At 35.0% G+C, this 12,889-nt stretch overlaps 3 protein-coding genes across 3 annotated transcripts; 1 reads left to right on the plus strand and 2 right to left on the minus strand.

Moving 5' to 3' along the window:
- Positions 1–428: 428 nt before the first annotated feature.
- LOC120188624 (proteasome subunit beta type-1-like) lies at positions 429–2,847 on the minus strand. Its single transcript, XM_039192021.1, has 7 exons — positions 2,696–2,847; positions 2,484–2,591; positions 1,826–1,907; positions 1,474–1,603; positions 1,237–1,379; positions 1,056–1,142; positions 429–609 (listed from the first exon to the last, which is right to left on the minus strand). The coding sequence occupies exons 1-7, from the start codon at positions 2,740–2,742 to the stop codon at positions 535–537; spliced, it is 672 nt and encodes a 223-aa protein (XP_039047952.1). The 5' UTR covers positions 2,743–2,847; the 3' UTR covers positions 429–534.
- Positions 2,848–3,663: 816 nt separating this feature from the next.
- On the plus strand, positions 3,664–5,923 carry LOC120189086. The gene has a single exon (XM_039192418.1). The coding sequence runs from the start codon at positions 3,730–3,732 to the stop codon at positions 5,605–5,607; it is 1,878 nt and encodes a 625-aa protein (XP_039048349.1). The 5' UTR covers positions 3,664–3,729; the 3' UTR covers positions 5,608–5,923.
- A 2,099-nt stretch (positions 5,924–8,022) lies between these two features.
- On the minus strand, positions 8,023–10,088 carry LOC120188866 (LOB domain-containing protein 19-like). Its single transcript, XM_039192251.1, has 2 exons — positions 9,697–10,088; positions 8,023–8,335 (listed from the first exon to the last, which is right to left on the minus strand). The coding sequence occupies exons 1-2, from the start codon at positions 9,988–9,990 to the stop codon at positions 8,093–8,095; spliced, it is 537 nt and encodes a 178-aa protein (XP_039048182.1). The 5' UTR covers positions 9,991–10,088; the 3' UTR covers positions 8,023–8,092.
- Between the last annotated feature and the right edge of the window lie 2,801 nt (positions 10,089–12,889).

Raw genomic sequence — 12,889 nt, forward strand, 5'->3', positions numbered from 1 at the left:
CTACAAAATGCTTATATTATGCAGGCATCTATTTTATTGAAGAATTAGAAAAGGGGTCCCAACAAAACCAGTAAATGCAATCCTTAACCTTATGCGGTTGCGAAGAATGAAAACGTGAGGAATTGATGAATTTAAAGGAAAAGTATCAAATAGAAAGTAGATTTTGGTAGACCGTGGCATGGGCTTCGGCATTGAATTATTGAATAGTGGAAAATGAGCTTAGATGGGTTCGAATTCATTAAAATAGGGGTAAGGTCATCGTGCTCCAAGTTTTGATAACTTGTTCATTTAATTATGAAATATTAAAATGTTGTTGATTATGTTGTTTAATCATGAAAAAGTGTGTCTTGAAGCTCTAGATCAATAAAGGGATTTAGCTTGTTCTTTGCCTTGGCAGATCCTCAATTATAAGAAAAACCAATAAAACAACTAATGAATCCAAGATTCAAAATTTATCATCCCAACACCAGATAAAGCCAACTGAAATCTAAGATCAAGATGATGGTTCAATTCAAAAAACAAAGTAGAAGAACATCAATCTTTGCGGAGATCCATGTGTTCCCGTCGGATCCCATCCGCATTTATGACGACAATTTCCAGTTTGTCTCCCTGTTTGTTCATAGCAAATTAAAAGGTTAAAAGATTGAATTCACATTATGACCAAAATTCAACCAAGAGCGTTAGGAAAACTAGTACAAGCCCTAGTGAAATTTATTATTAGCTTGAAACTCAATGGTAGTACATATGAGTTTACCAATATCAAATACTCTCAAGTCCGGCCAACCATTGTACAGATAAAACAATGGAATGCTTTTGAATTCTCTATGAATTAAAAATGCCTCACGAGCCCACAATCAGACCGAAATAACTCATACATGATCTCAATATAACACTATTCTCATGAGGATCTAACTGAAATCTAGTATTCATAAGAAAGGGAGCAATACAATAACTTGGAAGCAGACTCGGCTTGACAGACACTAACTAAAGTCGCTGTTTCAAAAAAAAATTATAAAAAAAAAATCTTTACATAAACTAAATAAAATAGAACTCACAGTGTATATATCTCTTTCAGATGCAGAAGCAAAAACAGTTTTCACTAAATCAACAGCTTCAGCTTCTGCAAGTGGAGTAACAGCATCCTGCAACAAACCATGTTTTCGAGATTTTTTTTTATTTTAAAAAAGGCATAATGTAAATGAACCAAACATAAAATAATCAAAAGTAGGAACATACCTGGACAGGCAACAGGAGCGGGCTTGGAGATTTCAGTTGGTTATCCAAGAATGGCATGATAAGTGTTGAACCAGAACCTTGAGAACTGTATCCAACCTTCTCATAGGAACCAACAGCATCGTATGTGAAGACACAACCCTTTCCTATTGATTTAACACGAGACTATTCAATTTATATTCATAATAGAATGAAAGGCTTAAAACTAGCAACTGAGGCTCAACTCTCAAGGCAGATTACCTTCATTATCGAGACCACCCAAGACATTAAAAGAATAATAAGGAAAGAAGCGCTTGTAATAAAGGGTGTTGGACAGAAGTTGAGCCATTGCCGGGCAGCTCATTTGCTTGTTGTGCTGATGCTGATAAATCTGTATTTTGAGAGGCACCTTTAAAATTATAAGTTCATTAAATCAGCTGTGGTAAATGTTTTACCAGTATTAAAAGTCCTGCTCTTGTCCTTAAAACAGGTGAAGCTAACATTCAATTTTTGATTTTTCGTAAGTTATTGTACTAATACACTTGTTTGTGCAAACTGCAAACATTCAAGTTCAAAACAATTATTCCATCATTTCAAAAATTGGAAGGCTAACCAGGTGCCTAGCAGCCAAATGTTTTTGTAAAGCCTTCACATCAGCTTGAAATCCTGAGGATGCCATAACACATTTATCTGCTCTGCAATGTAAAAGTAATTGACACTAGTTAAAATACATGATAAAGAAAGAACGAAAAATTCCCGGGGGGGGGGGAATCCAGGTAAATCGCTAGAGTGAGGGATGGACCGAGCTGAAAATTTCAAATTGTCATATTTTAGATATTTTCTTTGTATAAAGTCCCCCCACCCCAAACCAACATAAAATTATGCATCCGTTGCTCCGATGCTGGGTAGAGATTATATCCACTGACAATTAAAATGCACCAACCAGTAACACTAAAAATAACACATAAATAGCTAGGATCATCAAACATATGATGAGCACCAACCATTAACACTAAAAATAACACATAAATAGCTAGGATCATCAAACATATGATGATAGCTAGCTGGAAAACTAGCCCAGTTACGTTCCCTATTGGAGGCAAAACTACTTCAAAAGTTCCTCAACATTCTTGATATTCTTGTTAACCGAAAGACTATTACTTTCAGAAGAAACTATTAGGTACCTTCTCCTCCGAAGTTCTATTACTTTAAGTCAATTTTTTTCGTTAATTTCCCATTTTAAAAACAACGGATTGCATTAAATAACTTACAGTTTACAGATTTTTGAGTAGTCACGGGTAAGAATATTGTAACCCGTCGACATCCGAGTGTCAGCAGCGATTACACAATAATCGGCGCCGGAAACTGCAACGCAAGATCTGCAATTAACACACACACAAAGAAAAATAACATCAACAACATTTATAAACAACGAAATCATGCAAAAAATGGTTTTTTTTTTTAATGGAAGAAAAACATGTACCCTCCATTGTTGTCGTAGGGAGACCAGTTAGCTTGCTGCTTGGGCATGGTGAAAGGAGCAGAGGTCCACCGAATAGAGAATAATGAAGGCTGCAATTTGAGAGACAGAGCTCTTTATTCCGCAGATTTAGTTTTAGCTTTGCCAACAAGAAAATGAAATTTCCGTTTCGGGTTTGGGTCGGGTACGAGGCCTATGTAGCCCAAATGGTCAGATAGTTCGAATTTGGGTCCGATTATATCTTATCGGCCATTAATTAAACCATATATAGGAGTTGGATCTTATCGGCCAGCCAGCATAACATAAAACACTATTAGGTAATAAACACGCAATGCTGCTTTTTTTTTAACAAGTATCATATATTAGAGTTCACCTGATCGAATTGGGTCAAATTTTTTTAAACTATTTAAATTGATGAGTTTTATTTTATTATTTAAATTTAATTTAAACTTTTTAGTTGAATCATGTTTATAAAATTTAAATTGATTTGAGTTATTCAAATTTTTATTTAAATTCAATTGTAAATATTTATAATATTATGTTATTACTTTATTACTATTTAAATTAGATACAATGAATATATATTTCTTCACTTTTTTAATATATAATATACATTTATCATACAAAATTGAAGTGCTCAACTTAAAATTAAAAATTAAAAATTAATTATTAAAAAATTAAGTTATTCGAGTTATATTTTTATAACTCAAATCAAATTTAATTTTTTTTAAACTGAATCAAATTTATAAAATTATAAATCGAATTCGATTCAAAATTTTTGAATTACATCAAATTAAAAATATATTGAGTTGAGTTCTACTCATCATATTAGATATATTATAATTATTTTTTTAAAAAATCAAACTTTTAAAATAATATGTAGAGAAGAGAAATGGGTTTTTTTACAAGTATGCGTTTGTGGGGTTGCAAAATTGTCAGATAGAAGCTGAACAAAGCATAGATAAAAATAAAATAAAAAAGGATTCTGGGAAACTTCCCTCTCTCCCCTTTCCCCTCCTCTGCTTCATCTTCTCCATATGAATCCCCAAAAAACCGAAGGGCATCTCTTTCCTCACCACCATGATCTTGACCCACCGCCTCCCCAGATCATCCATCCCCAACTTGACCCTCCCTTTTCACTCCCCGAAATCCTCCTCTTCCGCTCCTCTTCCTCCGCCGACTCCCCCTCTGCTTCCGATTCAGATAACCAAGACGACGCTACTACACTCCCGCCTCCTTCCTCCGCCACCCTATCAACTAAGAATCAGCCCATGGGCTGCATTAATCCCGAGCCTCACATCTCCTCTCAGTTCTACACCTTCAACGCCGAATCCCATTCCCTCATGATCCGCTGCATCACTGAACAGCGTTTAGCTACTCCAGCTGAGATCCGGGCCGCCACGCCTCGCTCCGTCCTCAAATCGTGGCGCGCCGTTTGGAAGGACCGCAACGAGGACACTGCTTACCTCACTGCTTGGAAGCGGATCCAAGACAAGCTCATCGCGCATGTGGACCCTAGTTCCGGTAACGAATTCCTTTGCTTCAAAAACAATTCTAATCAATTCGTTTCCCATGTGAGTCAATGGCAAGAAATCATTATGAATTTCCACAGCGACACCGATTTAAAACATTTAGGGCTTAAAGAAACAATTGAGAAAATCAAGCAAGTGTGGACTGTAGGTGCTAAGTTCTATGGAATTCCCGAGAGTTACATTAGGGTTTGTGTTGCGGCTTGCCATGTATGCAATGCTTCCTCCGGGTCTTCTTCCAAGAGTAAACGGCGCCGTTTTGAGTACACGGAGTCTCTAGACGTGCCTGCAAAGGAGGTGCCTCATAAGCTGCAGCAACTGGCTGTAAAGCACAAGGTTGTGCTCTGTATCAGGCAGAAATATATTAGGTATAAACCTTTTATGGCCGAGGTTAAGGATTATGCTTGTCATAGAGCTGGGAAGCCTGCAGCTAAGAAGTCGAGGATTTTGAAGAGGGAACCATATGCATCCAAGAGATGTGGTTGTGGATTTAGAATTAGGGCTATAGTGCCAATTTCCAATTATAATGAGAAAGATAAGACATTTGTATATCAAGAAGAAGGGATGGCAGTATTTAAGTTGTATGCAGTGCATTCTGGGCATGAACCAGGGCCTCTGGATGGAAATGCAAGGATCATGCACCGTGTTGTTGGGCATAAGGGAGGATTTTTGATGGATCAAGATATGGTTTATGGGGAAAGTGAGTATTTTGATAGTGAGGGGTTTGGATTGGCTGGAAAGGAAGGAGGAGAGTTGCGGCTAGCTGTTTTGCAGCAAGTGCAGGAGCTGAGAGCTGAAATTGGGTTGTTGGAGGGGAGAATTGATAATATTCCTCATCAGTTGTTGGGTTTGGTATCTAGGGAGCTGTTTGATGTTTTGAGTAAAGTTAGAAGTATAGGAGAAGGAAGTCAAAAGTCAATTGGATTACTTTCCGACAAACCTCATTCAGATGACATGTTGGTAGGGGAGAATGATTTAGCTCACTGGAGTGATCCCCACCATGATCGGTTATGCGGAGATGGCAAGGATGCAGAATTGATTGAAGATGATGAAGATAGTTTTGGAAGGACACTTGGTGATGTTGTTCCTTGGGACCAAATGAGGGCAGATTGTAGGAGTGAGAAAGATCTGATAAGTGAGCCCTGTAAGACAGATAAGTGGTTGAAATGTAGTGATTTTGATGAGAAGAGCATTCTTGGTTGTGAGGATGCTAAACTAACCAAGTCCATGAGACATGATGATGGTATAGTGACAGATGTAGGTCTTGTTGGCATTCAGGTTGATGGTTTCTACCATGAAAATCCTAAATGGTATGATTCTCCATGTGGTTTAGATTCCAGTACAGATTGTGGTGACAGTGGATTTCAACATGGGGAGATTGTGTAGAACCCTCAAGAGCTAGGTTTAATCCACTCTAACACGATCATGAATATATATTGTTCCCTTCTCCCCGCTGGAACTGGATTGTAGATTTATGTATACTGAAAATTGGAGCTTATAATCACATGCTTTAGGTGTCTTTGTTGTGTGTGATTTCTGTAAATTATAGCCACTTGGGCTAATTTGCAAATACCTTATTTATATTTGTTAACCATGTTGACATACATGATTTTTAGCCTGGTTCTCTTCAATGGGCACTGGTGACTGTTTTTTTGCCCTTTTTTTTGGTTTCTTTATGTTCATAACTGTACTATATGTCCAATCTTTCTTGTCTGGCTCTCATTATGACATGAAAGTGCCTTGTATTATTGGTTTGATCAAGCCGGTGCTTGTAATGGTTCCACTCGTATTATTGGTAAAATTTTCTGGATGGTTTCTAGGGGCTTCTTTATTTAATATGTATGTTCCTTTTTATCCTACCTGCATTTGTGTCTTTTCTAGGTTCATCATGCATTCAATTGTTCTTTTTTGCCGCACCATTGCTTGGAGAGCTTGAGATGAAGTTCAATCAAGGAACTTTATTCAACTAAGCCAGTAGGTATTACCTTGTTCTTTTCTCAGTGTGTGGTTATTTCTTATCATCATTAATTTTTTTCTTTACATTGCTCTACTGTTGCATGACTATTTTTATATTTCTTGTTTACTTCACATCGATATGAGGAACCTAATAGTTGGTTAGTCCAGCTTGCTAGTGTATTAGTATCATGACTCTGGTATTCTTACTCTCCTCAGAGTCAGTCAGATCCCTTTGTTTTAAAAGACTAATTACATATTTTTTTTGTTTTTTAATTTTCAAGCATACATTTAGAGGAAAGTTCTGGCTACTTTTTCAGGTGTCCTCTGCTACATCGTTGTACTGGATAAATCTGTAGGGATCCCAATAATTCCTTTTTTAATTTTAAAATATAAATTTTGGAGGAAAGTTCTGGATTCTTTTCATGTCGCCCTCTGATACATGGTTGCATTCAATGAGTCAGTGTAGGAATTGCTATTAATCTTTTTTTAACGCTTATTGTTTCTCAATTTGTTACCATGTTAAGTTCTTTCCTGGTGTCTGCATGGGTTTTATGGTGTAATCAAGATCGTGTCTATTTTGATGAATTATAATTTACTGTCTGGTACCCCCTCCCCGCTTCTCCTTAGTGGTAACATAATAATACTTCTCCAGGGTTAAACTTTTACTTGCAAGAATGATTAATAGTATATATATAATGAGTCACAAGGACAGTTTATAATTGGTGGGTTTGTATTGCTGTCAATACATGTTGCCAATGCTATTTTGATAAATACTTCTCTGTTCTGGTTGAAATTTGAAATTTATCCCAAGGATGTATAATTGCACATTTCCTTTGTTTATGTAGACATTTTGTTGTAAGTTATTGTAGGTTACCTACATTCTGTAATGTTGTTATGTTCCGACTAAATTGAGCCATTACCGTATGAATATTTGACTATATGCCAAAGGTGTCCACTGTTGCTAATGTCCTTAATGGTTTTGTGCACAGAAACAATCTAAATTTACCAGAAATTTATATCTTTTAAGCTGTGTGGTTGTCAAAGTGAGTGAATTGCGCATTGTAGACATGATGCTTTATTCTGTAAGTGCTTAAAATAAGGTAAATATAATCAAAGGAAGAGAAAGTTGTCATGCAAAGCTGTTTTAAAAAAGCACGACTAGGTGCGCTTAACGCACAAGGCGCTTGTGGGTGCAGAAGAAAACACCTCTAAAGGTGTAAGCTCAGCGACAAACGAAAAAGCTCTCCTAAGCGCTCGCTTGTGATGCTTTTTGAAGGGGCACACCACTTCTGCCGCTTTAGAGAGAGAATTGAAGAATAGATTGAGTGTTGCTGGAGGTGAGGTGGAGAGAGATTGTAGTTTCTGACAGGTAGTTTCTTCCCCTTGTGGCCATGTTGAGAAATGTCGATCTTTGCTGCAGGATCCATCATCCTGTATGAAATGGATTTATTATTGCATCTCTAGAGTTGGTCTTAATTACTTCTTCCTACACTATTTTCGTTGCACTCTCTCCTTACATTTGGGTAAACTGCAGTTTTAGTCAGGATTGGATGTAGAGAATTTAGTTTCCATTCTCCATAAAGTTGGAGATTTCGGACATTGTAAATTCGAGGGCCTGCTCGAATGCTGCATAACCCTCAGATTACTTTTTATCTTACATCATGAAAATTGCATGCGCGACTTGAAAGAACTTGTTAAACTAGGTAACACCCCTGAGCATATGGATCTCACAAAAAGCTATAAAAAAACAGGTGCCAGTGCAGTCGGCTTTAGATCAGAATCATATGATAATTAATAGTAAAAAAGGGTTCGATTCCATTAGATACTAGAGCGAAAGTGTTATCTGGGACAACATAATGAAAAGGTTATGCTGATGCCAAGGATCAAAAGTTCTAGCTAGAAATGGAAGGTGAGATCAAACTCCGGGAAGATATACAGAGACAATCTCCCGAGCCAACGCTTGAAGCTCTTGGTTTTCCATTTCTTGGACAGAAGGGATTGAGAAACTCGTGAACTCCATAGAGGCGTGTTGTGGTTCTGAACCAATTTCCGAAGTGTGAGAAGGGCAGAGGGTTTCCGATTGCGGCAACAGAGGCACACGTCGCAGCATAGAAATATGGGCCTGAATGTGCGCTAACTCTGCTTGTAAATTTACCACCTACGTACAATCATTGGAACCTTCTCTTAAAACATAAAACCGTGGAAATGAATGAATAAAGAAAATATTAATTTAATGATTAAATTATGAAATAAGATAATTATTGTAAAGATTACATCTCTTCAGAGAATTCAAGAATTAGCTCAATTTTTCCGTTCAACTACTCTTAAAAATAAAGATTCAAAAAGGAGTCATTCTCTATAATCGTTTATCTCATCACAAGTTAGTGTATTATTTTTTTTCTTTTTTATATTATATTTCAAAACAAATATTAAAATTTAAATTCATACAAGATGAGATAAGATAAATATTTTTCTCATTCGATCGATTAATGAATTTCTAAGTTAGCGTATTCTCATACGTGTGTGTATATATAAAAGAGATAATTGATGAAGGAAGTTGACCATGAATGAAACTACACATGGTAGGACCCATAATCCTTAATGCAAGAGAAATTCAAGCGAATAGTTAATAGTTTTTTAAAGGGAAAAATAAACCTTATAGCTACTTACTTCATAGACTTTACTTAAGATTACTCCATTTACACTACACGCATTTATATAAAAATAAAAATGGCAAGACAAAAGCACCAACAAAGTCAAACCAAAACTATTTGAATATTTCTCGACTTTGTATACTTTCTTGCTGGCTCCGGCAAGCAACCAGACCGCTTAGCCATTCACTGGCTGTCTGTCAACCGTAGTTAATAGTAGGACTTTTGTGCTATTTCAGTTGCAAAAGGGGGGAAAACTATAGTAGAGTAAACAATCGTACAATACCTTGGGTTAGGTAATAAAACATACACGGTCATTAAATTTGAAGTTTTAATAATCACAGAAGCCAAGATAATCGTACTCAGGCAAGGACTTTTACTAGGAAACTGCAGATTTTAAGTGATTGATTATAGACATTTCTTAGGTGTTCAATAAGTTAAAAATACATCAACCTTGACTAACTACATTGCTTGCTTCTTCAATAATATTGTATTCAGCTGTCTAAGTTTTACCTAATGAGTTACACCACCCATAATATTAAATTACGGCTGCAACACCACGTAATGACTGCATCGTAATATTTTTCAAAGTTACCGTGATACTGTAACCATATTTGTAATGTAAAAATACAATTAATTTATTTCAACACCGTATCATTGCCAATATCTACAACTACAACAGCAAGATACACGTTTGCATGGAGGCTTCAAATCCTTAGCTTTATATTAATTCAGCCTAAGATATGAAAGAGCTGGTTTCTTATCATCTAAAGAGTTTTTATCATCTCTACTGAACTTATCAATTCCGCCCAGAGAAATAATTAGACAAAGAAGGGGAAGAAAGAAAAAAAATAATTGCAGGGCAGACCTGTTGTTGGAGGGTAAAGATATGACCGACACTGCCGTAAACTGGGTCTCGAACCCTAGCCAAAGCCTCATAACAGAGTGTAACCACCGCATCTAGGCGCTTGTGATCCGGTATTCCCTGCAGCATCTTGGAAGCATTGCTGGCACCGAAAACCTTGTGCACCGCCGCAAAGTGAGCCGTGCCTTGGTCTGAGCTAAAATAGGGTGCAAATATGCACCCTTTCACGCACTTTCGCCTAAGGAATTTGCAGGCACCGCAAGGACCTGCGCCTCCGTTATTTGCTGCACTCATCATCTCCCTCTCTCTCGGTCAGGGTTGATCTCTAATCTCTTTCTTTCTTTGCGGATATTATCAATGTTACTCAGAAGTAGAGATAAACAAAGAGCGATATATCATATCATGTATGGGTCTTCTTTGAGAGTTGAAAAATGTCGAAAGCTCAAAAATATGCATAAAGAAAAGATCGGGACTTCAATCCTTTATATACATAGATTTCCTTTGTATGTGATGAAATATAATATATATATATATATATATATTAACAATTAATTAAATCTACTAATAAATATTAGATATTATCGTGAATAATTTATACAATATTAATAATAATACAAACCCTATATATATGATATTTTCAATGGTTTCCCTTGATTTCAGGAAAGAGTTTATATTTGTCAATGTATTACTTTACATGCATAATATATCTAACTCGTATAAAACTGAATGTATGACCCTTTCTTTTAATATTTATTGCCATTTATTTGTTAATTTAATAAAGGCTATAAATATTTGGAGTTAATATGTAATTACATTGAAGATTTTATTCTCAATAAAGATGAAAGATTCTAATTAATGTACGTATAATCTCACTTTATCTCATCTTTGAGATTTATTTTCCATAGAAAAATATAATAATATGGGCTTCCTATAATATTAACCATATTTAGCTTCAAAGTACTTATTAGTAGCATGGAAAATATTTAGCTGTTTGCGTGAAGCAAACATATATATGCACTAGAAGCAGATGAGGTGAGTAGCCGACACGTGCGTACCCCACGTGGGACAAACATCTTATCCTATCCAGTCACCAATAACCTCTTCTATGGAAATTCTAAAATAGAACTAATTAACATAGGGCTACAAAAAATTCGGGATAAATGTAATTGAAAATTTTAGTAATAGTTTAACATTTTAGGTTGTAACAAAAATTATTATAAATTTGTATAATTTTTTAAACGCAACAAGAAATGTTATAAATTTATATGATTTTTTAAAATTAAACAATATAACATTTTAAGTTAAAAAATATTTTAAATTGAGTATAACTATCGGTGGTTAAAACTGAAAATGCTCAACATTTGTTTCAGGCACCGCATTAAATTATTTCATTCAACAAATTAAATATAAGTAGCCGACACGTATAAGAAGAGACGAAATTAGGATTGAATATCGGAAGGGACAAAGATCTAGTAAAACGGACAAACTAAACGTTAATTTTCTTTTAAAAAATCTTTAAAATAGATTCAGATTATTCTCCGATATACAGACATAGACACATAACACATAAGCTTATTTCCAGATTCAGAAACCAATTGCCATTAACTAGGAGTAGTGTTTTAAGATTGCCGAGGCCAAACTCTCCAAACTTCAAAGTACAATACATTGATTGCTACTTGAGGAACAAAAATTTATGCACGCTATATATTTTTGATAACCAATATTTTTAAAATATATTATAGAGATTATTCTTTATAATAATATATTTAAAGACAATGAATAAATTTAATTTTTATTATATTAATATGATAATAGTGTTATAAAATGACATATTAATTAATTTTTTTAAAAATAATTAAAAAATAGTTTTAATCATTAAACAATTTAACACATGATTATATAATTTATTCTTAACGTTTGATAAATTATCACTTTTGTCTATATTCTTTTTTTAAACATTTTGGCGTTCAACGTTTCGTTTTGAAATAAAAATATTTTTGATTTGGTGAAAATTATTAGGTGACAAATGATCAATGTTTGTCATTGATATGATAAAATTTATACGTATAAAGTGATGATGTAGTATGTTTTATGTCATTATTTTATATATATAATATATTTCATATCATCATTTTAGACGCATGATATATGTTACTTCAATACTTTAAATACATAAAATTATTATGTTAATACTTTATACATATAAAATTTATCACGTTAACGAACAGTTTAACTTAAAATAAAATATTAAAAGTCAAAATACTATAAAATATATAAGAATCAAAATAACTATTTAATTAAAAATTAGATGTATATTTTTATATTATGTCATTAGCTTTAATAACACGGAGCAATAACATTCATGGTATCCAACAGAGGTGAATGACCAAAGACGGCCAAAGGACAAAAGGAGGTAAATCAATCAGTCAAGGGCCTCACACTGAGTGGCAGAAAGACCATGCCCTCAATTGAACGAGACCACGTGGCAGTCTAAAACAGTGGTTGTCACCACTCTTAATGGAGGACTGTGGTGAGCAAAGAATGACGTTGGCCGCGCCGTTGAGTTATTTTATTTTGGCGAAGAGAAGAAGAAAGCAGTGGTTGTCAAACAGCAAAGCCGCGCGCCGTTCGCCGCTTTTCTGGTACGTGCATGAGACGCTGAACTAAGCAAACAGTGACTCACGCTTTCCTTTTACTACAACTACTCTACCAATATATTTCCTTTCCCCAAAAATAAATATTCCACCAACACTTCAAAAACAAGATAAAGGGAATTTATGAGTATTTTTTCATCCAACTAGAGTTGCAGCGTTAATCGCTTGTCGGTTTGTTTTGAATACGTACGCTGATGCTAAATCCATATATAAGCTTGGGCCAGTAATCAAAGCCCAAAATTTCAAAAGTAAAAGATAATATCACAAGCTTCAGAGGTTGATTAAGAATTGTCTTCGACTTCCTACCGGCCCATCTTGACATGCCTGATTTTGCCGAAATCTTTTGTATACACTAGATTTTTAACACATGAAAAACGTTTGGGTATAGTATAGAAATGTTATGTCAACGAGTGTTGGCACAAGTGATTAAGATTTAGGAACTTAAACTTATAAGGTCAAGTTCGAATCATACCACTGTCACTCTTGGTAGACAATATGTAAGTTCCTATATGAATCTCAATTGAATCTTAGATATTTTAATG

The sequence above is a fragment of the Hibiscus syriacus genome, unplaced genomic scaffold (genome assembly GCF_006381635.1).
Source record: "Hibiscus syriacus cultivar Baekdansim isolate YM2019G1 unplaced genomic scaffold, ASM638163v2 tig00116951_pilon, whole genome shotgun sequence".
Classification (NCBI taxonomy): Eukaryota; Viridiplantae; Streptophyta; class Magnoliopsida; order Malvales; family Malvaceae; genus Hibiscus; species Hibiscus syriacus.

Coding starts and splice junctions, on each gene's coding strand:
- LOC120188866 (XM_039192251.1), bottom strand. CDS start 9,990: ATGATGAGTGCAGCAAATAACGGAGGCGCAGGTCCTTGCGGTGCCTGC. Junction 8,336..9,696: donor TCTTTACCCTCCAACAACAG/GTCTGCCCTGCA, acceptor GATTGTACGTAG/GTGGTAAATTTACAAGCAGA.
- LOC120189086 (XM_039192418.1), top strand. CDS start 3,730: ATGAATCCCCAAAAAACCGAAGGGCATCTCTTTCCTCACCACCATGAT.
- LOC120188624 (XM_039192021.1), bottom strand. CDS start 2,742: ATGCCCAAGCAGCAAGCTAACTGGTCTCCCTACGACAACAATGGAGG. Junction 2,592..2,695: donor CCCTACGACAACAATGGAGG/GTACATGTTTTT, acceptor TGTTAATTGCAG/ATCTTGCGTTGCAGTTTCCG. Junction 610..1,055: donor CTGAAAGAGATATATACACT/GTGAGTTCTATT, acceptor ATGAACAAACAG/GGAGACAAACTGGAAATTGT.